This window comes from Plectrocnemia conspersa, unplaced genomic scaffold (genome assembly GCF_051122295.1).
Source record: "Plectrocnemia conspersa isolate PC_06_02 unplaced genomic scaffold, ASM5112229v1 ptg000006l, whole genome shotgun sequence".
NCBI lineage: Eukaryota > Metazoa > Arthropoda > Insecta > Trichoptera > Polycentropodidae > Plectrocnemia > Plectrocnemia conspersa.
In genome coordinates this window covers 23,127,545-23,152,296 of record NW_028277170.1, presented here as the reverse complement: position 1 = coordinate 23,152,296, position 24,752 = coordinate 23,127,545, and the positions used below count along the sequence as shown (strand labels likewise).

The following is a 24,752-nucleotide window of genomic DNA, read 5'->3' as shown; positions in this document are numbered from 1 at the left end:
AAATTCAGGAAAATAATTCAAATATTCGATAAAAAATTAAAATGAGCATTTTATATTAAAAGTTAAAATTTCGTAGTTATTTCGTGTATCGTTTGTTGACGATCAGTGACAACATGCTAATACATTTGTGTGACTATTTAATTCAATATATTTATGGTGCAATAAAATGACTTATATCATATTTACCTATGTTGCGACAGACGATAAATGGCGAGATGTTTTCTCCGAGCGGTGGTGGAGATGTCCATGAGAGGTCCTGGAAGGTCTTGTAGGTTGGAAGGAGTACCTCTTGTTGCGATGATCGTGTTCGGGAGTCTCTTGGTGAGAGCGCATTTTCCAGGCGGGGTGAATCTGTGGTCTCTTCAAGTTTTTTGGGTGCCTGCTGATGAGTCCAGTCACAATTATGCAGCGGTCATCCAGCCAATTGCTGCAGTCGCTTCTTAGAACGGCGAAATAAGTATACGTCTTTAGAAAGCGGCATTCGCTTGATGGGCATTGTCTAAGATCGTATTGAATTGCCACGGGAATCTTGTGGATCTGGTGATTTATTTTTTACTTTGTTTCGCAACAAAGGAATCTTCTCTTAATGACAGAGAAGCTTTACTGTAAGAACAAAGCTCGTGTTATTTATGAGATTTTTTCTGGTCGTAACGAGGGTTTATGTAAGTGGTCCATTCCGTTTCCTTGTTTCTGGATGAATATTTTGTTCACCACGTTATTTTAAAAGTATTAAATTTAAGAAAATCTCAACATAATAATTATAGACTTTAACATAGTTTAATTTAATAAATAGCTTATTTCACAATCATTTTATTTTATTATATTTAAAAACCCACAAAATCGTTTTTTTTAGGGTTTCTTTGGATTATAGGCAATGAAACAGATTTTATCATTAATTTTCACAATCGATTCATCAATGACAACATAATATTTACAAAAGTTATGATCCAAATGTTTTGATTTTTTCAATTCTGTTTCTCTGATCATTATTTGATTCGTTTTTATTGAAATGCAACATCAAAAATATTTAAAAAAAATCGGACTCTTTAAATATTTACAACTATCTTGCATACATTTTAATAGAGAAAAATTATGGTTATTCATAAGAAAATGAGTACGGCCAGGGGAATTAGGTACGGAGGTGCTAATTTGTATAATAATACATAAAACTTTTTTTTTTATTCCTAAATGGAATAAAAAAAACACTTTCGTGCATTTAGAAATAAATTATAAAATTACGATTTTTTTATTTTTTTGTATGTTATATATTATATGTATGTTTAGTGTAAAAATTAGCAATTAAGCTAAATAAATGTTTTTTTAAGACAAATTATGGACACCGAAGTCATCTCTAGGCAATGAAACGGTCACCCGCTCGTAAATCACCGACTCAACCGAAGAGTTGAGACTAAGGCACATCGAATATTTAATTTTGTCACCGAAAAAACACACATTATCGCAATTAAAAACGCTTATAAATTACGCAATATAGCGTAGAGATTGGGATTATTATAAGAGTACTACGTTATAGGGGACTAGGCAGCCATACAAATTTTGAGGTTAGGTTCTTTCGACTGTATTTTGTGAATTTAATTCAATGAAATAAACATTCATTGTCATATAACATTGTCATATTAAAATGTGTATCATAAACCCCATATTAGATTTATTATAATTATATCTTCATTTATTTAAATTTATATTTATTTACAAAACCTTACATTAAATTTTAAAGAAAATCACAACTTTTTACCTATTGGACTATTAAATTGAAATTTATTTTAATTGAAGCGCTACACGATTACATGAAATTTCTGCGACATTTTAAAACCATGAATCTGAAATCTGTGTAGTAATGTTTACAAATATTGTATGATATTTATAGTAAATGTATTTATTTTATTAATTACTGCTATTATGTGCATCCAAGCATTGTTAAGGGTTATACATTATAACATTTGATTTCAAACTGGATTACCCACGTTTTCGGTTGAAATTTAATTAATGAATAGAACCAAACTGCATTGTGTTTTGTAAAAGAGCTAACGACGCTTGCACGGATATATCTACCCACTCGGTTGCCATTTTCGTTTGGCTCGAGGGCGTCGAACACAGAGGAACTATATCAAATCTATTCGTTCCTTTTGTGCATACATGTATTATACATATGTATGTGTACCTCTACTACACTTACATTTATAAAAAAAATCTCACTTTAATAGTAAGATAGAGTATTGCCTGCAATGGGCTTTAATTAAAAACCATAAAACTCTCATTATATGCAATAGGAAATCTCGTCAAAAATATTATCATAATATTTTTGTAAAATTATTTTACTTTTATATAAATTATGCTTCAAAATATAGTTTCCCTCTAAAGATATATTCTTTTCCCACCTCTCAGTTATTTTTTTTAATATTTCGATAGCCTCATTTTGACATTGTCTGCATTTTTTTCTATCTAAGAAGTGTTTTATCGATCAAAATAAATGATTGTCGAAAAGAGCATGTTCTAGAAAATAAAGTTCCTTGATTTTATTGAGAGTCAATTTTGTGCACTAGCATGTTTTAGAACTATTCAACTTTTATTGACAAGTAAAGACCATTATTTTTCTTCCTTGTGCGAATCAGCTGATCGCAATAGATGCTTGTTGCTATTGTTTGGCCAGATTTAAAAGTTACGTAATGCACAATATTTTTGCAATGCCACCATACTTGAAACTTTGAAACTTTGGATAACCACTATAATATAAGACGATGTTTTTGTACAATATGTTTCTTCTTTGGCTATCAAATGATCGAGACAAAGCGACTCAGCTTAAAAATCCAGAAGCTCTTGGGATATGCATATACGACCCAACTTGTTTTATTTGCTCATTTCATATAGAGCACATACACACCGTCTCCAATCCTTACCAACATACCTAATGTGTCTATGCACTGTTGAATCAGACTGTTTAGCGTCGCAGCTGGCTGGTGAATTAATTTAGTATTGTTTGTTTCCATCTCTATAGCCAGGATATTATTAAATAGTATTATTTAGTAATTGGTTCTTTTGCAGATTCTTTGGCGAATCAAATCAAATCTGAACGCGAATTAAAATGTCAAATACTCGCTAAAAATAATAGTAATTACAAATGTTTTAACCGCTTAAATGCCGCAAACTATAGGTTGGAAATTTTCTAGCAACAACAAAATTTAATGAAACTTTTTTTTTTGAAAATGTATAAACAAAATATAAAATGTGTCATTTACCCGAAAAAACATTTTTTTCCTCCCAAGCCAGGGTTTTCACATTACAAAATATAAAAATAAATATATATATATATATATATATATACAAAAATAAGTTAATTTAAAACAGATTCCATATTAAATATTGTAATGATTAACGTGCTTCTTATTTTTATTTTATTTATAATATTTTAGTGCAGCAATTTTATCCTCAGAATCAATTATATCTTACTCATACAGAATTACATAAATAAATAAAAATAAAATCATCCACCATATTCTTTAGACCATGCTCCTTTCAAATCGCTTCTTACAAAAAAAAATGCATATTTTATACCAATGGATCAAAAAAATAATTAAGGAGTAGGGGAATCAATAAAAAAATATATATTTTAAATAAATATTTAAAAGTGATTTTTTCATTTTCATTAAAAAATATATTTATTTTGGGATGGCTTATTACATATGTAACCGATATATTACTGACTCCTATTTCAACATATGGAATATATAATTAGTCCAATTTTCCATCTTAAAATCGATACAGCGATTCGCGCTCGATGGAGACCGCGGTTAACGAGACTTTTATGTAGCCCGAGGACTCCGCGGAACAATTCTCGAATACCCTTCCCACGCTCGAACCTCCGACGAGGGTCTATGTCCCGAGGCCTTGGGCCATCAGCTCGTCGTGTCACCGATGTGGCATATCCTCGGGAAGTCTCCTGACCTCCACGACGAAAAAATCCCATAATTACCGATGAAGGTGATGGTCAAATCAACCATAAATCACACGTAAATAAACAGGCACGATATGCCATAATTTGCTTTATAACCATTTTAAAGTTTACGATGATAGACTGAAATACATTAGGCATGCATTAATTTATATATAAATCATAAATATTTATTATTGAAAAACCTACAATTTATAAATAGCCTAACATTGCACAACTCATGCTGTTCAAATCAGTGCAATTTATTATGCATACTTAATACATACAGTATCTTGCGAATGTTCCAATGCAAGACTAGTTGAGAATCTCGAACGTGTGATAGATTCTCGATTAGATGTAAGTATCTGGATGCAGGGGATCGATATATTATTTCTTAACAAGAACACTCGGGAGTAATATTTTATTGATTATAAACTACGCTCAATCTTCGAGACTGAACATGTTAACACGAATATAACTGCAACTACTGTTTCTTGAATCGAACATCACATATATTATGATTTTTACTGATGTGTTAAATAAGTATATCATAAAATAATAGTAATAACACTACGACTTCACAACTTCACTACGACAAAGTTTATCATAAAATTAGAACTGATTTTTAATAACGTGTTCTAAATATGAATATAATATTATTATACCATCTTTTTATTTCAATCTATTTTTCTGAATTTTTGTATTTTTTTTTATAAATATAGCAAATTTTTACACTAAATAAATTTTAATTAAAAATACATCTAATACATAATATAAAGATTAACAGAAAATAAATAAAAAATATTTCTTACTGCACTGTTTCATTATTACATTAAAGAAAACCGCTACATTTTTATTTTTGTGGATTGTCCTAAAAATATTATACAAATTCACACTTCCGTACAATATTCCCCTGGCCGTACTCGTTTCCCTAAACCTAATTTAAATTGCCAATGGATAATTTAACTATTTTAATTGTGTTCTTAATATCTACTACACTATTATTTATTATATTACCTGCAAGTATTTTGTTTTATAAAGAACATAAATATATAAATTTACTACTACCACCGAATATTGTGCTTTTGGATGTTCTATAAGAAAAATGACTGAATATTAAATCCTTAACGCAGATACGATAAAGATTTTATTATATACAATAAAAACAATAAAGTTAATTATACCAATTAAGATATATAAATGGACGATTCAAGTATATAAGTTTAGTTCTTTGCCGTAATCAAAATATTAATCTAATGCATAATATTACTCACAGAATTAAATAAAAACTTAATTTTTAAAATAAAGATATGTTGTTTTTTTATATATAAATATGCAAAAAAAGCTGAAATTACGTCACTGATAAAAAAAAGTATCTAAAATTATAAATTACGCATTTTAATGTACCCACTGATGAATAATTTTCACAGTATTTTATAAATTAATATAAAAAGTGATTAATTAAAATAATTATTTTAGAGACTAATAATTGATTATTTGCACCAATTAATATTTTTAAAAGTGTACTATTTTATATATACAAAAGTATGTACGTTTAATGACCAACTATTAATAATACTGCTTAATATTTGTGTCCAAAAAAAATTAAATATAAAATGAAGAGTCTTTATCCATGAGTTATGTATTAGAAAAATAAATGAAATTGTTCACGTACCAGATAAATTGTTGTAAGTGGCATATGAGTACTTGAGGGAGGTGTCGACAATCCGTCAATACGCTGCGAGTGCCCTATAGAGTCGCAATCCAGCTTCTTAATGAGCTTACTGAACTCAAAGGAAATGGTGCTAATCTATTTTAAATGTTTAATTGTATAATGGCAATCATGACGCTTTGATAAAATTTGTTAATTATAATTGCCAGATTTAATAATACAAATATTTAATAAGACATTAAAAAATCTACTCATAATATTTATTTGATTTTCTTTGCTGCTCAGTGTTGCCATAAAGTAAATTTTTGGTCCAGAGCAAAAGCACTAAAATCGTGCCATCGCGGTGAAAACGCTTTTTTTATAACAATATTACAAGTGAGAATCGAATATAGTACATCTAAACCGAATTTTGCCCAATAGAAGAGCGCAAAAAACAATTATCACTTCTCAGAAGTCAAAAATCCACGTCAAAAGCAATAAAATCGTGCCGTCGCCGTCGCACTTGCGCTCTCCTATTGACCAAAATTCAGTTTGAGTATACTTTGATCAGCCCTATTTAATTATAAATTCATAGTAATATCAGTTTTCATATTTTTAAAACATAGTGTAACATCTAAATGCTGACAAACTATGGAATAATATGTGAGTTGTGATGTCTGTCTGTACTTATTCTTCAGCTTATTTTGAGAGATGAGTTGGCTTAGTTTGTATTTTAGACTTCATTAGGTTAGGTTTGGGTTTGAACAGCATACGTTTCGCAACTGTCAAATTGAATTTCATAGACATTTTACAGCAGCATATCGCCTATCAATCAAATTAAATTTTTGCTAGTACAAATATCAATTGATGAAAATGTATTTGAGCTTCACTAATTAAAACTTCGCCAAAAATATATTTACCATCTCTTTCTATGTTATGAATAATGATGAAATGAATAGCTTTCAAACTAATTGCGTTAACGCAAATAGGGTGTAGTTAATTTTCAATCCGTATATTTATAAATATTCAGTCTAATCGAAAAATGCACTTAAAATATTAACGAAAATTATTTTTATATTAAACTGTCACGTTGCTAGCGGCCATTTTATTTTATATTTAAACGTTAATTTTAATTGGTCGACAGTCAGAGCCTCAATCAAAAACAAAAGAATTCAACACTCGGATATTATTCAAATAAACTATATTTGTATTTTAATTAAAAATAATTAAATAATTTTCTTTTGTTTATTTATATTATTATAAACCGTTACGATTATAAATTGATACGATTTACGGAGTAAAGCGCCATTTAAACGATCAAATTGATTTGGCAAATTTCACGTTTTCGGCAAAAAAAGTTCGCAAATAATCAAGCAAATTCGTCGAACCTCTCTGCATGTGTCGTCACCGTGTCGTCACAGTCGCACTACAATGATAATACTAACACAGACAAAGTGTATTAAAAAAAAAGAGGTTGACGTTGGTCCAGACAATGGTTGAAATCAAGAGATACATATACCAATGAATATTTGCTATAGAACATATTACGCACAGAATCAAAAGACGAATGGACAATAAAACCCCTAGAAGAAAACCTTCAAGGATATCAATAACTTCGAGATTTTCGGCAAGTGGAGCTGACTGAAGACTTGAAATTTCAATTCTGCATTGCACCTTGTACACTGAGCGGCATTAATAATGGAACTTATGAAGCAATAAATGAAAAATTAAGCAATATTCAGGTAAGCTTTTAATTTAAAAGTCGCAAAACGTTCATTTCAATGTGAATAAAAATTATTTAAAAATTATGCTGCTGAAGTAGCTCGTTCCGTTGCTAAATCATGTTCGCTTGTTTGCGATTCTGGAATATAAATCGCCACAGAATGCCCGGTATCCGATAGAGTTGCTTGTTCTGTCTCATCTTAAATAGGAGATGGAGTGTATGAAGTAGGTGAGGTAGTGTATTGACTGTGTGAATGCTTCCACTTTTTATCCAAAACACACGCACGCTAAACTAACACAATGATATTACATACATATTATTTTTTGCGAAATGGGCAAAATATTAATTTATAGCCGGATGTGACATAGACGAAAAACCTTGAAATTAGCATTGCCGCTTCTATAGGAACAAGCGAGACAACGATTATTCTTACGCGCATGTATCGCTACTCTTTCGCATTTGTATATATAAACAATGCATTCATAAAAATAATGCAGATGCACTATTACAGTATGAATTTTTAATGTATCAATTAACAGCAAACTGTCTTAGGATTCGGTACTCTCACAAGTTTTCATAGTGCCTTTTTAAAAAATAATCTTATTTTTCTACATCATTAGAAAGTGATATTCTTGTTAGAACGTCATTTTTTAATTATAATTTGTCTGGATTATTTTCTTCTTATTAGCTAAAATTTGCTAATTATTCATTTTAAGATATAAGAGTATTCCTTTCCATGTGCATCAATTTTCATCAGATGTTCTCAAATAATTCTTAAAATTTTAGACGCTATGGGTGAAGCTTTTGGAGAACCTTCTTTAAGACAGCAATTTTTTGTCTTGCCCTTTTGGCTTCTACAGTTAAAACGACGCGTTAAAACTCTTTCATTTGACATTGAAAGTCAATTAATCGATAGATTAAAAGCAAGTCGATTATTTGCCCTTCAAATTAATGATATAATAATGCATCTGATGTGTAAAGAGGATATTGATTAATTCTGTACAAAAGGAGGTTAATTTTGTAGCGACTTCTATGCATCAAACACGAATTTGAGGTCCTGTCTTTATCCTTGATTTTGATGTTTTTTTGGTGTTCCTAGATTTTTTGGCTCTTTAATTATTGATGATTGTTAGCTTAAAGTTGTGGTTGGACTGCATATAAGGTTTTGGCTGTGAATGTGTTGTAAGTGAAGTCACCTTTGACCTCGCTTCCTGTACTAGCAATCACCTCAAGGCACGCGCTCAAGGACAAGCACTGACGCCTTCCATAAGGAGATATTCATAAATATCACTTTGTACAGTTCGCTGTATAAACGTTCTCCGCCATTCATTAACTAACGCAACCGAAAACATTGAAGCTACTATCTTCATTGTTTGTTTAATATTTTTTGTAGATTTTCATAAATATATGCCATAAAAAAAATTGTATTTTTTCTTCAACTTAACCGTGATTTTATAAGATTTTTTAATTAAATTAATTGTATTTTAAAATATGTATAGTTTCTATATATATATATATATATATTCTATTACTATATCACTATATAAAAAAATATTATTTGTTTTTAATTGCATTTTATAAATAACTAGCTAAAGTATGCCGATACGCTGCTATTTCCCGATAATAACCGTTATTGCGACGCAGGTAGAAACAAAAACAACAAACAATCGTATTTTCGTGCGATGTATGCGGCTTTATTTTAGCATGTGCGAATGTATGTGTATAAAAATTGGAAGCTTTGGTGAACACGTGTCAAATCTAGAATTATTATTTCTCAAAAAAAAATATATATTGCATTTTTTTATTATTTAAAATTTAATGTGTATGAATATTTTTAAAAGATTTACAACCACTGTTATTTTCATAACACTGCATTTTTTAAACAAAAACAACACATAATTGTATTTTCGTGCGACGTATACGCCTTTTTTCTTGTGACTCGGCTCTAGCACGCACGAATGTATTTGTGTAAAAATTGGAAGCTGTGGCGTACACTGAATTAGACCATGGTGTATGTGTGGTGGTGTAATTAATTACTACTGAATGTCTATGAAGATTTCCTTCACAAAGTATTTTATTTATGAATTTTTCTGTCATTTGTCCTTGTTCTATGAATGCCGAATTCCACATCGCCACTTAAAATTCACTTTCAGGTTGCCCTCTATGATGTCAAGACGACAACTGAGATTCGTTTCAAATTTAAAAAATTCTAATCATTTACATGGCGCTTAACAATTTTAACGTAGAGCGTTTTAATTTTGAAGCGAAAGCGAAGCAGAAAAATTTTAATATAAAATAAAATTCGATTAATTATTCGAATATTCATATGATTTTATTATTCTTATTTAATTTTGAATGTTATATTTCTTCTTGGGTGTTTTACAGCTTCGACATGACAATATTTTTTAATTTAATTATTAGTTTAAGGAAAAATGTCGCATTTTGAGTCTAGTATTCGTTTAAAACTTATGTTTAAAGTTTAAATTTGTAATGACGATTTTGGCGCCTGGGGCCGCCACCACCTCACCTCTCCCCCTTTGTTGGGGTGCGCAAAACAATAGAGAATGTCTATTAAAAAAATCAGAGATTTCCAAAATTATTTCTCGGTGTTGACTATTACCTAAAGTTGCGAATTAGGCAAGCGTCTGCCATATCAAACTATAATAATATTTTAGTTAACAGAAGTTATGTGTGTGCATAGTTACAAAGTTCTCCTGGCATAGTTTCAATCGCAATACAAACGTTTTGGGAACTTTGGTGAAGACGTTTCACATGAAAAATTAAATACAATTAACTTTTTTATGAGACCCGAATAATATTATAATATTCTCATTTTATGGGGGAGTGTGTGTGTGTATTCGTACATACGTATTATACATATGAGTGTATCGAGGTGAGATGGCGCTGGCGAAAGGCCCGAGGCCGTTTCGTTTTGTATGCGCAGAGAATGATATTTAAGCCGACGGAGGAATTTTGCCCGGGGCGTCTGTTTTTAATGGTACCCACCAGGTGGGTGGGGTCTTGAATTGGCAGGGGGCGCACGCCCGGGAGGGGTCACCCTTCCGGCGACTCAAAGCGGGGGGCGCTCGATGGCCCGGCCGGGACTTTGCCTCGGGCTTCGGTTTCTCAAACCGCGACTCGCGGATTAACCCCCTTCGTCGCTTACGTCACGGGAGATGTATGACCGTCTCTCACTTATTACGAACGTCGTTACATTCGACTCGCAGCTATCCGGCGACAACCTGTTGAGTTATTGGCTCGCGATCCTCGGAGCAAGATACAGATTTGCTCTCTTGTTAACCACTGAAACGTGCGATTAAGAATCGCTATCCTTCGTACGACAATTCTGAAGTTACGAGTAAAAAATAGACACCAAAATCGATTTATATGCGTGGCGCATTTGAAAAGTTCACTTACATATTTATTTATGTAACGAAATACCCATTATATCAGGGGTGAGAAAATCTTTTGGATATCAAGCCACATTGAAGATAAAAATTTGGGCGGAGGGCACAAAATAATTTTTTTTTTGTATAAAAAAATATGTAATTCAATTCAGTGCAGTGTACGCCACAGCTTTCAATTTTTACAACCATACATTTGTGTTAAAATGTTAAAATTTTCAGTTGTTGTATTTAAATTTTCCTAAAGTCATAGAAATCTATTTTTTATTATTTAATTACAAAAATCTAAGATTTTGTGCTATATTTATTTATGAAATATTAATCAGAAGCTTCATATTCACTGTATTTTTCTCAACAACAACTAACTACGATTTTATATGTATATCTCATTTATTTATACATATAACGAAGCATTTATTAATATTATTTCTGACGTTGCTTATTTTGTATTACTAATAAATTTTGAATCATCTAATTTTAACTCCTTGGTTTAAGTCTATTCATAACCGAGACAACAAAGCGAAAATGCAACAGTGTTATAGAATATATTGTTACGGTACTTTAGATTGCTACTAATTAATTAATTGGATGAAAATAATGTAGTTTAATTAAGGAGGCTTACAATTATAAGTAACAATATACTAAATAATGTAAAAAAATATATATTTTACACAAAAATGAGCCACAATATATATTCCATGATTAAAGCATCTGTAGTTTTCTATAATAATTGTAAATAATCCTCTTTTTACTGCTTTTTCCTAGTCATTAATTGGATTTGTAGAGATTTTTAACAGTGTAGGTGGTTCAATAAAAAGTAAATATAATATTAAATTTCTATCATGTTATAAAAAATCTAATACCCGATTTTAAATTTAATATATACCTAAATATACTTTGATATTGAAAGTACATACGCATAGTTGACGTAAAACTTTTCAAAGTAAGCAAGGGTTGGTAAAGGGTAGTCTACGTTGAAATATTGTACGAGCAAAAGTAATTCCAAATTCTGTCAAAATTAAATATAGAAAGTTCAATGCAGCTCAAATAAACTGACAACTGCAGAAATTAAAACGTCTGATTTTATCAACCTCAGCAAATAAACTAATTAGTTTTAATTAATGCACTGATACATGCAATTTATTATTCTCAAGAGTGACATAAACCATTTTCGTTCTTGTTATTCAGATAATTAGAAAATTAATAGAATCAAAACACGATTATCCGCATCGCTTAATAGAATATTGGCAACCTTTCAACCGATTAAAATTTATCTTAAACTTTTCGCTTTGTGTTTATAGTTAGTGATGAAGAAATATATACATACAGTACAAACTATATTTATGCAGTTTTAAGTTAAGTATATATGTAAATATTTTTTCAATTGCATTTTTATTTTATTTGGAACGTTTTTACGTTTTGAAAAAAGGATGTTTTATGTTAAAGTATTTTCTCTAATTTCTTATTCATCCTTTTGCTTTGTGTTATATAAGAAATTTACATTTTGATAATTATCCGAATATATTTTTTTTTCATTTTTTTAATATTGTTTAAGTACAATAAATACTAGTTTTGGTTTAAAAATATTTCTATAAAAAATTTTAAATTACCTTCCAAACTTTTAGCATATTTTAATGTGGCTCGGCAGCTAAAATGTTTGTATACCCCTGATGTTATTATTTAGTTGTTTATGTATTTTTCATTTTATTTACTTGAAAAAATAATATATACAAACATATATCAAGTTTGATTAAAAAAACACCTATCTCTAGTTAGTAACAGTAAAAACCATTGCATTATTTTCCAATGATTTTTTTTTTAAAAACATATGTGACTTACTCATTGCTAATATTTAACGATACACAAATAGTAGCAAAACTGCTTTTGTATTCACTTCACCAGCCATCCCTATCATAAAAAGGGCACAGTCGTTTCTCTATTACAAAAGAAAATCACTTAAAATGGCAGTTATCGTTATATTTACCGCAGCTAAAGAAAATGTATTCATTTTTATATTAACATAGCATATACAAAAATACAAAAAATACTTTTTGCTAATATTTAACACCAACATTTTGGGTAAAAATATGAATTGCGGCAATACCTGTTTTTATTTTCACTTCGCCAGCCATCCCTATGATAAAAAGCGCTGTTATTTTTGTGTTACATAACTGCTAATTATATATTTATGTCACTATATTTCGCTATAGTGACACGGCGCGCATATATAAAAAAATTACTTACCAGTTTAGTGAAGCTGAAATTTTTGAGTTTAAAAATGTGAATGGAAAGAAAAATGTATAAATAGTAGAAACAAATTCTTACTTTATTATGCAATACTTACTTTTATTTTCATTTCGCCAGCCATCCCTATCATAAAAAAAAGCGCGGTTATTTCTTTGTTACATAAAGTAATTCCTAGAAACTGCTCGACATTTTAATCAAATTTTAAAAATTTGGTAATCAGATTTTTTGTATATATATAGTTGGCCGATATTTCGGCCCTTTTATATCCTACTTCGATAAAACTACTTCTATTATTTTATTCCACGCTTTTGCTTTCAATCAATATGAGCATCGTCGTTTCCGTAATTCTAAGCCATAGAGATATGGTTTTCAACAAATAAAATGTACGGTTTAGAGTTACGATGTTTTTTAAAATAATGAAAAGTATCCCTTATTTTTCAATGTAAGTCGTGTTTTTTTATGTGATATTTTTTATACATAAAAATAAATCTCAATGTATATGACATAGTAAGTAAATCATTTATTCTTCTTTGTCGTTAATCCTTAGTTTTCAACCCTCATAAATCTCTTACTCAGTATCTCTCTTTACATTAATTCGGTTCTTCACAACATTTATTATTATTTATTTTATTTATTTTATCAATTTATTTAGCTTAATAGCTAATATTTACATCTAACAAATTTAGTAAACATATATAAAAAATATATAAAAAATACATAACAGAAAGAAAAAATAGAAATATACAATAATAAAGACTTAATATTATAATTTATTTCTATATGTACGAAGGTGTTTTTTTATTCCATTTATGAAACCCGTTATATTTTTGCTGTTTCGGATTTCTCTTGGAAGACTATTATATAAATCAAAACCTCCGTACATAATTCCCCTAGCCGTACTCGTTTTCTTATACTTAATTATCTTTAAATTTTCTCTATTTCTAGTATTATATTTATGTACATCTTTATTTCTTATTAAATACTTATTAAAATATTCTGGTAACATATTATTTTCTAACTTATATATAAATACTAAAACATTCATACTCAATATTTCTTGAACATTCAACCATTCTAATCTATCAATCATACTTTTACAATTAGTTAATCTATTTTTATTTAAGATTACTCTCATTGCAACATTTGTTTGTCTAATTTATTTAACATATTTAATAGTGTTGCACAATAATTAAAATGGGGCAATATTATACTATTGTAAATTATTTTTTTTGTATTTATACTTAATATATTTCTTAATCTAGATAATAAACCTATTTTTCTACTATTTTTTTTTAATATGTAATTACAATGTTCTTTAAAATTTAATTTTGTATCAACAATTACTCCTAAATATTTTATATTATCCACTATTTCTATACTAGAGTTATTTATTACTATTTTCGTACTATTATCTAACACATTTTTATAATTAATAAACATACATTTAGTTTTATTCTCATTTAATTTAAGTACATTATTCTTTAACCATATTTCTAATATACTTAATTCATTATTTAAATTATTTAGAATTTCTTTAATGTTATCACCTATGCAATACATTAATGTGTCATCCGCAAATAGATGAATTTTACATTTTTTCACGTTATTAACTATATCATTAATATACAAAACAAATAACAATGGTCCCAATTTAGACCCTTGTGGTACTCCATAAGACACTAATTTCTCTTCAGAATATACATTATTTATTTTAACTTTTTGTTTTCTTTTATATAAGTAATTATTAAACCATCTTAAAACTATATCACTTATACCTATACTCTCCAATTTCTTTAACATTATTTTTCTGTCTATTGTTTCGAAGGCTCTCTTGAAATCCAAGAAAACTGCTCTAATGATTTTGTTTGTATCCTTAGCCAAGAGCCAATCATTTATCACTACTTGTAATGCAGTTTCAGTGGAATGCTTTTCTCTGAATCCCGATTGTTGTTCACATATTATGTTTTGAGAAGTAATAAATTCCTTTAATTGTTTGATTACTACTTCTTCTATTATTTTTTCTATACACGGTAGCATGTTGATTGGTCTCATTTCTTCAACTTTTTTACTATTTTTTATTTTAGGTATAGGTACAATAGAAGCAATCTTTAAATTTTCAGGCATTTCTCCTAAGGAGAGCGCTTTATTTATTAAATAATTTAATTTAGTTCGTATTATTTCCCATGTTTCTTTAATTATATTTATATCTAGTTCATCAGTACTAGTTCCTTTTTTAAATTTACATATTATGTTATGAATTTCATCTAATGATACTGATTTAAATTTACTAAATTTTACAATTATTGCTTTATTATTATATTGTACTAAATTACTAATCCTTGGTATTGAATTAAATAGTCTATTTTATACTATTACCAATATTTTTTAACAAAGAATAATCTCATTAAACAGTAGCTCAACATTTGCATTCATATATATTATTAAATTTTATGTTACGTTATTTGCGGTCATCGTTTCATAATATGTAGTACCCCACAGGCGTTGTATTTTAATATGATTATTCTGAATATTATATTCATATGAACAATGAATCGAATATCAATTTACACTAAATAATTAATACACATACGCTTCTCAGACAAGATAATCTGACATCTTGTTCATCTAATCAGTCTGCATATGCTATTAAATCTATTATGTGAAATCAAATATATAATAACATATACTTCGAAATGTTCAAATAAAATATTGCATACTTTCGACATTAGCATATCAAGCGATTTTGTATTCGTAACATCGCGTCGCTAGATGCAAAGCATGTCGCGACATATGCAAAAAGCACACAAGATTGAGTTTCTCCGTAAACAATAGTCGACTATACATAAATACATATATATATTATACATACATTAGATCAAGTCATACATACACAAATTGTATATTTTATGCTTTATAGAAAAATATACTAAAAAAACATTTTGCATTGAAGAAGCGTCGAATAAAATTAATTTTCAATGGCAGCAAGCAAAGTTTCAAAACGTGTTTTTTTAATACGTTTATTTTAATAATATTTATAATTATATATAGTAATGAATAAAATTTTATTGTTTCAGAAGAAAAAACGACATTCGGCCAGATGCTGAGCCGAAAATCAGCGAATGCACTATCAGAGAAATGGCTTTACCAAGACCACCCTTGTATTCAACGCCAAATCCAATGAAAATGAGGTAATTTGCTTATAAGTATATATTTGTAGGTTAAAGCGATTTATTGCAACCCTGTATTATAAATATAATATATGGATAAATCTATATATTATTTCAAAGAAAATTATATGAGTTAAACAGACAATTTTTTTTTACTGTTAACCGTTTAAGTAGTGAGTTAGTTTATACATAATTGTTAATCTATTAGTATACACATGGCAGTGAGTTATTTTACGTATTTTTGCATTATTATTTATTTAATAATATTTTATATTACATTTATAGTCAATTTATTTTACTACTTTTTTGTATTAGTATGGTTGAAAACATTTTTATTAAATTTATTTCGCATATATTTTATATAATTTTTTTATATCAATTAAAGGGCTTTTATAAAATTAATATAAAATATTTTTTGTTACACTCTTTAATTTACCAGTATTATTTTCTATAAAAATCTTTTACATTAAATCAAATTAAAAAATATATTTTATAAATTTAATATTTTTCTGTTATATATGTAAATATCTTTTTTTGTATTATATTGAGGTAACCTGTTAGGTTACAATGGTTTAATCTAAATAAATAAATAAATACATGGGGTACCTCAAAACAGTGAAAGATCGATCGCCGTACATGTACGGCGATACCGCTCAAATGCTTAAATGCATTGCTAGCATTGTCTCAAGTTTTTTATATAATCGAAAACTGTATAAAATGATTATTGCGCACGTAAAAATTTCACACAGAAAAAATTTTGAACATAGGTGATTGTTTGATTGTCAATTGTATTTAAATAGCTGCGAAATATATTTTTTAATTTTTAAGTAAAAATTTGTGTAATTATAGGAAACGTTTGTAAGTGAATCATATGAATGAAAATTACTAATATGATCGTAAAATATTTTTACAACATAATATTTTTTAATATAATCATGATTTTATATATATATATATATATATACAGATATTATTGTTTTATAGACATATATTGACGTATTCTTAAATATACATATATGTATGTGTATATTGATCATCTATGATCAGAATTTTTAATTTGAAATTTTCACTGTGCCCAATTTTCATTTGCGCAATAATCACCAAACCGTATAAAACATAAAATAGAAAAAATCTTGTTATGCCAAAAAGCTTGTTATAACAAGAAAAAATCTTGTTATGCCAAAAATCATATATATTGCATCAGTTAGCTTCTTGACTTCGTACTTCAAAATTCGCGTTATTTAATTTAACATGACTAATATGCAACAGAAAGTTATATATAATACAAGTAGATGTAAAATGTTGATAATTTTTGTAACGAAAGCAATAGCTGATTTGTGTTCAGTTTGCTTTGCCAATTTACCATGAATAGACTTACGCCAAAACAACGCTTGCAAATTTATTTCGAAAATCGTGATTCAGCTTGCGAAACTAACTGTGAGCTACGTCCATTTTATGTTCAATATATTGTAAATTTATAAGATTAAATACGCTATCTGCGCCATTATTACAAAACGGTTATTCTCATAATACGCTTGAACAACAAAGCATCATTGCAATTAAAATAAATCTATACTAAAAATAACAGAGCTTTTCATACACCACATATTTATTTTCACTTAAAGTATTATAAAAAAAATATTTTTACCTAATTCACAGAATGATTTCGCCGTCCGCCTCTCCTGCCACTTCACCCACAACAACCATGTCTACATCTTCGAGCCCTACACCGCCGTCGATAGGCTTGCATTCGAACACGGCTAATCACAAATCAATCGTTGGAATTCCACTTGTGGCAGCATCTTCCAGATACACAGCACCGGTGCACATAGACGTCGGAGGAACAATCTACACGTCTTCGCTGGAAACTCTCACGAAGTTAGTGTAGAATAATTTCATACATTTGTATTGCCAGCAGTTTTTTAATAGACCATTATAGAATCGCAACAATAGCATTGCTTGCGATAAGCTATTCTATATAATTCCGCTTATCCTTAAAAATATATCCAAATCATTACACCATCCTCTTCAACGAGTCAGTATATTGTATATGCTATTTAAGTGTACTATTCAAAATTTAACATGTGCGATAATAATACTGTTTTTTTTTTATATATATAATGAATTGCAGTAAAACAGCCAAATTTTTAACTATAAAATCATACAAAATTATATTTAAAATGATATTTTTATATGTATTTATGTAACATATAGTAAAAATGGCAAAGAACAACTGCTTTAATTATAAATTTGAGTGATATTTAAGATAGTGTTTTCCAAACTTGTCTTTTTAATAGTATTATGACTACAGGAGCAATGTTTTTGGACATTGCTAAATTTAGTTTCGCGAAATATACAAGAAAACTGTAAAGCCTTGGGAAAATATTCAAACATGCAAGCAACTTCTTGCAGTTATGTTGAACATATTATTGTATATGCATCAAAGTGAATATATCTGAAATGGTAAAATTCCCTGTGTTTTATATGCAGACTATCGTATATTCAGAAGTGACGGATATTGAGTATAGAGCATACGTAATATGTACATATATTTATATCAAAATACTTTTTGCATACAAATGATTACATTGAACATTTTTTCAATCGCCACAATAAAAGCACATTAATAAATTTATTCCTATATATAAAATTAATCCTTTTTTTACTTTCTTAATTTAATTAAGCGTATATAAAATATCTCATATACTATTAGTCCAGTCAAATAAGGCGAAATAAAGGCTAAACCTCGGAATGAAAGATACCAAGCTGAAATTTTGCACAGACCTTTGTTTTGATGTTCTAAGGACAGGGTGCAAAGTCTCATAAAATATCGTGTCTGCTAATCAAGATATCAAAGGTCAAAGGTCACAAAATTTCTTTTTTTACAAATATCTCGCGTTTTATGCGTTGCACGTCATTAAATGCTTCACAAAACTTGTAAAGCATAAAATTATCTACAAGTTTAGTTATAGTATTTGTTTTGTATCATTAACCGTTTTTGAGATATAGCGCGAAGAGTGGGAGGCGTACATCCGTTTATAGAATCCAGCGAGTATTTCTACCTGCTTAACTTGGTATAAGCTTTGAAAAAGTAAACAATCGTGAAAAAAGTGGTCTCGGCAAGTCGTTTGAACCATAATTTTATTACTTTCTTCATTGTATTATTAGGAATTAAAAATGAAATATTGCTCGACAAGAAATTTGTGCGAAAAAATCGAAAGAGTTGAGAGATGTTTTTACGGAGTATGTACCAGATGATAAGAAGATTATTTCCAAATTAGGAGAAAAATATTTAACTGATATTATAGTTATAACGAAGATTGGATCACTCCCTATTTTTTCTTTTCGCGATGCTCAAGCTTAAGTTTTATCCATAGCTTGGTATGAAAATAAAAAAGGCACTTCGGAAGAAGAACACTTGCGCGTAGTGGAAGCTGCTGCGGCGATTATTAGAGAAGATATTCGATCTTCTGTTGTTGAGACCAAGTCTTATCCCGCCCCGAGTAAAATATTAATGAAGAAATTCCGAAAACTTTATTACATTTTCTGCAATAAGTTATTATAATGAACAGAAAAGGAAAGACGGGGCATTTTAAAACGAAATACACAGCTATAATGACTTCCATACGAAAACGGTCCTTTTCTTCGCAGTTATTAATAGGCCTATCTGTATTTCTTCATAGAAAAAATACAGATAGGCCAAACATCCAAAAAGACTTTTGGATGTTTTGTCAAGTTTAAGTTTTTTCGCTTTCTATAGTGATACTGTAAAATGTTAAATTTCAGCTGTTTATCACCCACATCCTCGTAATCAACCATCATAGTCAAGTGCCTTAGTACAGTATGCAGCAGATAATGCAGAAAAATATTTATACTCTTGATGGCTATAATACTGTTCATATAATGGGAATGATAAAAATAATAACTCCAAAATCTGAAGTTATATCTGATGACCGCATAAAGAAATTTACAACAAAACCAAGTGCAAAGGAGTTAGCAGCACTATCACATATACCCCTTCTAGTGTATGAAAATCATGTCGTACCCGGATTGAGCAAAAGATTCAAGTTCAAAATTTTAATGATGTAGAAGAACTAACCGAACAAATATTTAATGTAGTTGATTTGTTGTGAAAGTACGGAAAGTGGAAAAATATCTCACCGTTGCCAGGGTGGAATGGATTTATTGAACAACTTACAAAAACAATGAGAACTTTGTAGCTTCTCGGATTCTGTTTCTTACTTTTATTCATCATCCTGCGAGTAATATGGACAACACATTACAGTGTACTACAAACACTGCCAAGAAACATGAACAAAGAACATGCTTAATAACTTTTGATCAGCCGTTGTACATAAAAGCACGTGAAATCGTAGCTGCTTCAGATGCTAACTCAGACTTGTCCAGAGTAGTTGTGAAACTAGGAGGCTTTCATATGCTTATGTCTTTTCTTGGATGCATAGAGTATATAATGAATGGAAGCTCTCAGTACAATATATGCTTCGAATTCTGTCGACAAAATGTTGGATGGTCACGCTTTTGCAAGAAGTATCAGAGGCCATACGCTATTACTTCTTGCATTATCGATGATGATTTTTGAAGATATGGAGATTGAAAGTTATAATGCTTTAGATGGGTTCATTTAGCAGATAACAATTTGCGATGTTTTCTACGAAACTGTGGAAGAATGTACAGCTAACTCTGGCTCCGTAGTTTACATAGCGTTATCCTATAAACGGATGCGTAACAAACTTGTAGAAAATTTTATTTTCTATAAGTTTTGTTGAACATTTAATGACATGCGACGCAAAAGAGGCGAGATATTTGCAAAAAAACGATTTTTATGACCTTTGACCTTTAATATCTTGATTAGCAGACACGATATCTTTTGAGACTTTTCACCATATATTTAGAACGCCAAAACAAAGGTCTGTGCAAAATTTCAGCTTGTTATCTTTCATTCAGAGGTTAAACCCTTATTTGACTGGACTATATGTATAACTGATCTTGATAGTCGAAGAGTCTAAGTTGGAGTGTCGAGTTGCATTATCGTCGTCTGTGATATATTGTGGTGTGTTCTTGTAATGGTGCTGGATGATCCACTGATTGAGACTCTTTGTATGAAGCGTCTTCCTTCATCTGCCTTTCTCTCACTCTCTTGCTATCAAGTGCCCATCTGTCTGCCTATCTCTTGTGAACAAATATCACATATTTTTGATTCGTGACAGCTTTGAGGATGTTGGTAAGCATCGTTTTTTAGACTTAAAAATGAAACATCAAAAATGGCGATCATTAACAAAGAGAGTAAATGATAATAGTACTTTTTGCACATCTATCGTGCATTCTTTTCACACAAAATAATAGTTTTCCAGTGTACTAATGTGTCATAGCTCTCTTTCTTTCGAGACGAGTTAGTATATATTTTTATTTGTTCGAAATAATCGTTAAAATGATCTTCTTTTCTAGTAAATGAAATTTGTATTTAAAATTAATTTTCAGTTGATTTTAAATTCTTATTATATTCTCATATTTGCATTATGTGTAGGTTTACTTTGAATTTATACAAAAATAACACTGATAGGTTTATATTTAGAATTATAATTCATGGAAATCTATCGATGAACACAAAAAAATATTTCAGCTCAGTGCACTGCACAGAAAAATAATATTTGCTACTCGGTTCTCGAAACTGAAAACACGATTCAATATTCGCAGTGGCTCAAAAGATAAAAATAATTTACGACCCACTTCTAAGACAATCAACATATGTTTTGATTCTCGGAGCAAATCAAACGCTCCTTTTTATATATATGTATATAATAATATATATATATTTTTTTAAGTTCGCGAATGTTATTATTATTTCAATCTCGGGATTCATCGCGATGAAAACTTACCATTCGAAATTTCGGCATGCTCACGAATTTTCAGCAACGGATCTTGTTATTTTTTTTATTGACGCGCTTGCGGTGGGTCATTTTTGGTGTTCGTGTAATGTGATTGTTTAAATGTATAGTGATTAGATTGGTGACAATTTTATTTAATTTTGTCGCTTTTGCCGATTACATAAACAGAAACCATGAATTATTTTTTTTAATGCGTATTTTTATTTCCACTGCCTTGCATTTTGTGCGAACAAATGGATTTTTAATATAAGCTACAGTCCTTATGCTATTAAAGTAAATTGTATGATCTTCATTAAAACAATGATCGCTAAGAACAGAGTTACCGCAGAACTTTTTGACCGTTCTGTTTCTTAAAGTCTGTTTGACTTTATCGAAATTTGCACAATTGTTAAATTAATTTATAATGAGCGCTACAGGATTTATTTTAAATGTTTTTCAAAATTACTTGAAAATCATCATAAAAAAATAATGATTAAAATAAATTATAAATTAAAAAATCTGTAATACACTAAGTACACCCATACCTCACTATACGGCCTAGATACGTTCCACGAAACTTGGCCGCAAAGCGAAAAGCCGTATAACGAATCAATTATTCTAATACAAATACATACAAATTCAATGTGATCGGTTCCAAATTTGTTAAAATATGTAACATGGTTTATCATTTAAAATGCATTTTATCTTTTTATTTCATTTAAATCAAAAATACATACATTTGTACATAAAATAATAACAGACTCCAAAAACCAACAATAATCCATAAACAAAAATGAAACAACTTCATGTTACATAAAATATGTGTATGAATACAAACATATTTTTTTTTAAATGGCTTTAATCTGAAGACGATGAAGAAATGGTAACCTGCAGATCAGTGTCGTTCTCATTTTTCGCTGGTAAGGATGGGCCTGGCTTAAAAAAATTGTCCAACGTTGTTTGTCTCGCCTTTTTGTCTCTTTCGTTCTTCAGTGATTAATAACAGCTAATGGCTGAGTTAATTCCTCGAGAAACTTTAGCGCTACGTTCGACGTCAGGATCGTTTTCAAGGAAGATGTTTATTCCTTGTTCGAAATAGGAAAAAGCTTTTGGCAATTTTTTTGATGTTAGCTGTTTAAATACAACAGGCTCTGTCTCTTCATCAAATGCCGGTTCTGCTTGCAACTGAATGAGTTCCTCATATGAAAGGGGTTCCCTATCAGCTTCAAGTAGATCAAGCACATCACGTTCGTTCAAACCTTCAAAGCCGAGATCATGTGCTAGATCCAAAATGTTTTGCCTAATTTCAGGAAGGCAATTAACTTCTGCATCAGTACTTTTTACACATTCTGGCCATATTTTTTTCCAAACACGGTCCATTGTTGTTAATTTTAATTCCTTCCATGATTCACTGATGCTGTCAACAGCATCCTTGATGTTATAGTTTTCCCAAAATGTTTTAATTGAAGATTTACCATCAGTTTTCCTTATAAGTTGTCGGAAAGTTAGGCGTAGATAATATGCCTTAAAAGTGGCTATTGCACCCTGATCCATTGGTTGGATCAGAGCTTTTGTATTTTTCGAAAGGTACTCAATCATGACATCTTCAGATAATTCGGATAAATTAGTAGGATGCCCTGGTACATTATCCAAAATTAACAAAGCCTTGTTGCTTAAGTTATTGTCTCGCAAATATTTTTTCACTTCTGTGCAAAAGTGATTTTTGAACCAATCCTCTAAAGTAGATTGAGTCATCCAAGCTTTCTTGTTGGATCTCCATACGACGGGTAATTGATTTTTATTTAGTCCTTTAAGAGGCCTTGGATTTTCGGACAAATATATTAAGAGTGGTTTTAGCTTAAAATCACCTGTGGCATTTGCACCAAGTAGCAAGTTAATCGTTCTTTAGACACCTTATAACCAGGCTCAGATTTTTCGATTTTTGAAATGTACGTGCAATCAGACATTCGCTTCCAATAAAGTCTTGTTTCGTCTACGTTAAACGCTTGTTCAGGTTTATGACCACCTCTTTCAATAATTCCCTTTAAAATGTTGAGATATTCCTTAGATGCGGCCTCATCGGCGCTAGCTGCTTCACCTTTCATTTTAAAATTATGCAAATTAAATCTATTTTTAATTTTTTTTTTAAATTGACATCGAAAAAAAGTATTTTTGCCGTTATAGCGAAACATTTAAGGCCGTAAATCGAAAACGTGCCTTAATTGAAGAGGGCCGTTATAGCGAAAGGCCGTATAAAGAGCGGCCGTATATCGAGGTATGGGTGTAATCATATTGCGAAAATTTCGAGGAATTGGATATAAATTCTCCTGGTCTCTCTCTGATAAAAAATTGTAATTATTATTAATAAGTTTATTAATTTGTCTTCAACATATGTACATAAAAAAATTAACAATATATATTTGCCCACTATGATTTGACAGGTTTCCCTAATTTGTCATTATGGTTTAATAACACAAATACATATTTATAAAAAAAATGGGTTAAGCATATGTACACACTTACAGAACTTTATGTATTTGATTTAAAAAGATACATTTATACACAATTTACATTCTTTAGATCAGGGCTTCTTACACTTTTTTCATTCACGACCCCATTTATGATTGTGAGTTCCTTCGCGACCCCAAATAAATATAAAATAAAGATATATAAATATTTTGTGCTGATTTATTGCTTATGTAATATTACATATATATGAAGAAATATAG

General features: G+C 29.6%; 1 protein-coding gene across 1 annotated transcript in view; it reads left to right on the top strand.

The window, feature by feature from the left end:
* Window positions 1–24,752, top strand: part of twz (BTB/POZ domain-containing protein twz) — an 87,845-nt gene that overhangs the window by 43,012 nt on the left and 20,081 nt on the right. The window contains exons 2-3 of the mRNA XM_088188311.1: window positions 16,046–16,159; window positions 17,798–18,016. Of these exons, the coding sequence (XP_088044437.1) occupies window positions 16,107–16,159; window positions 17,798–18,016 (272 nt within the window). The 5' untranslated portion in view covers window positions 16,046–16,106. The remainder of the gene's footprint in view (window positions 1–16,045; window positions 16,160–17,797; window positions 18,017–24,752) is intronic.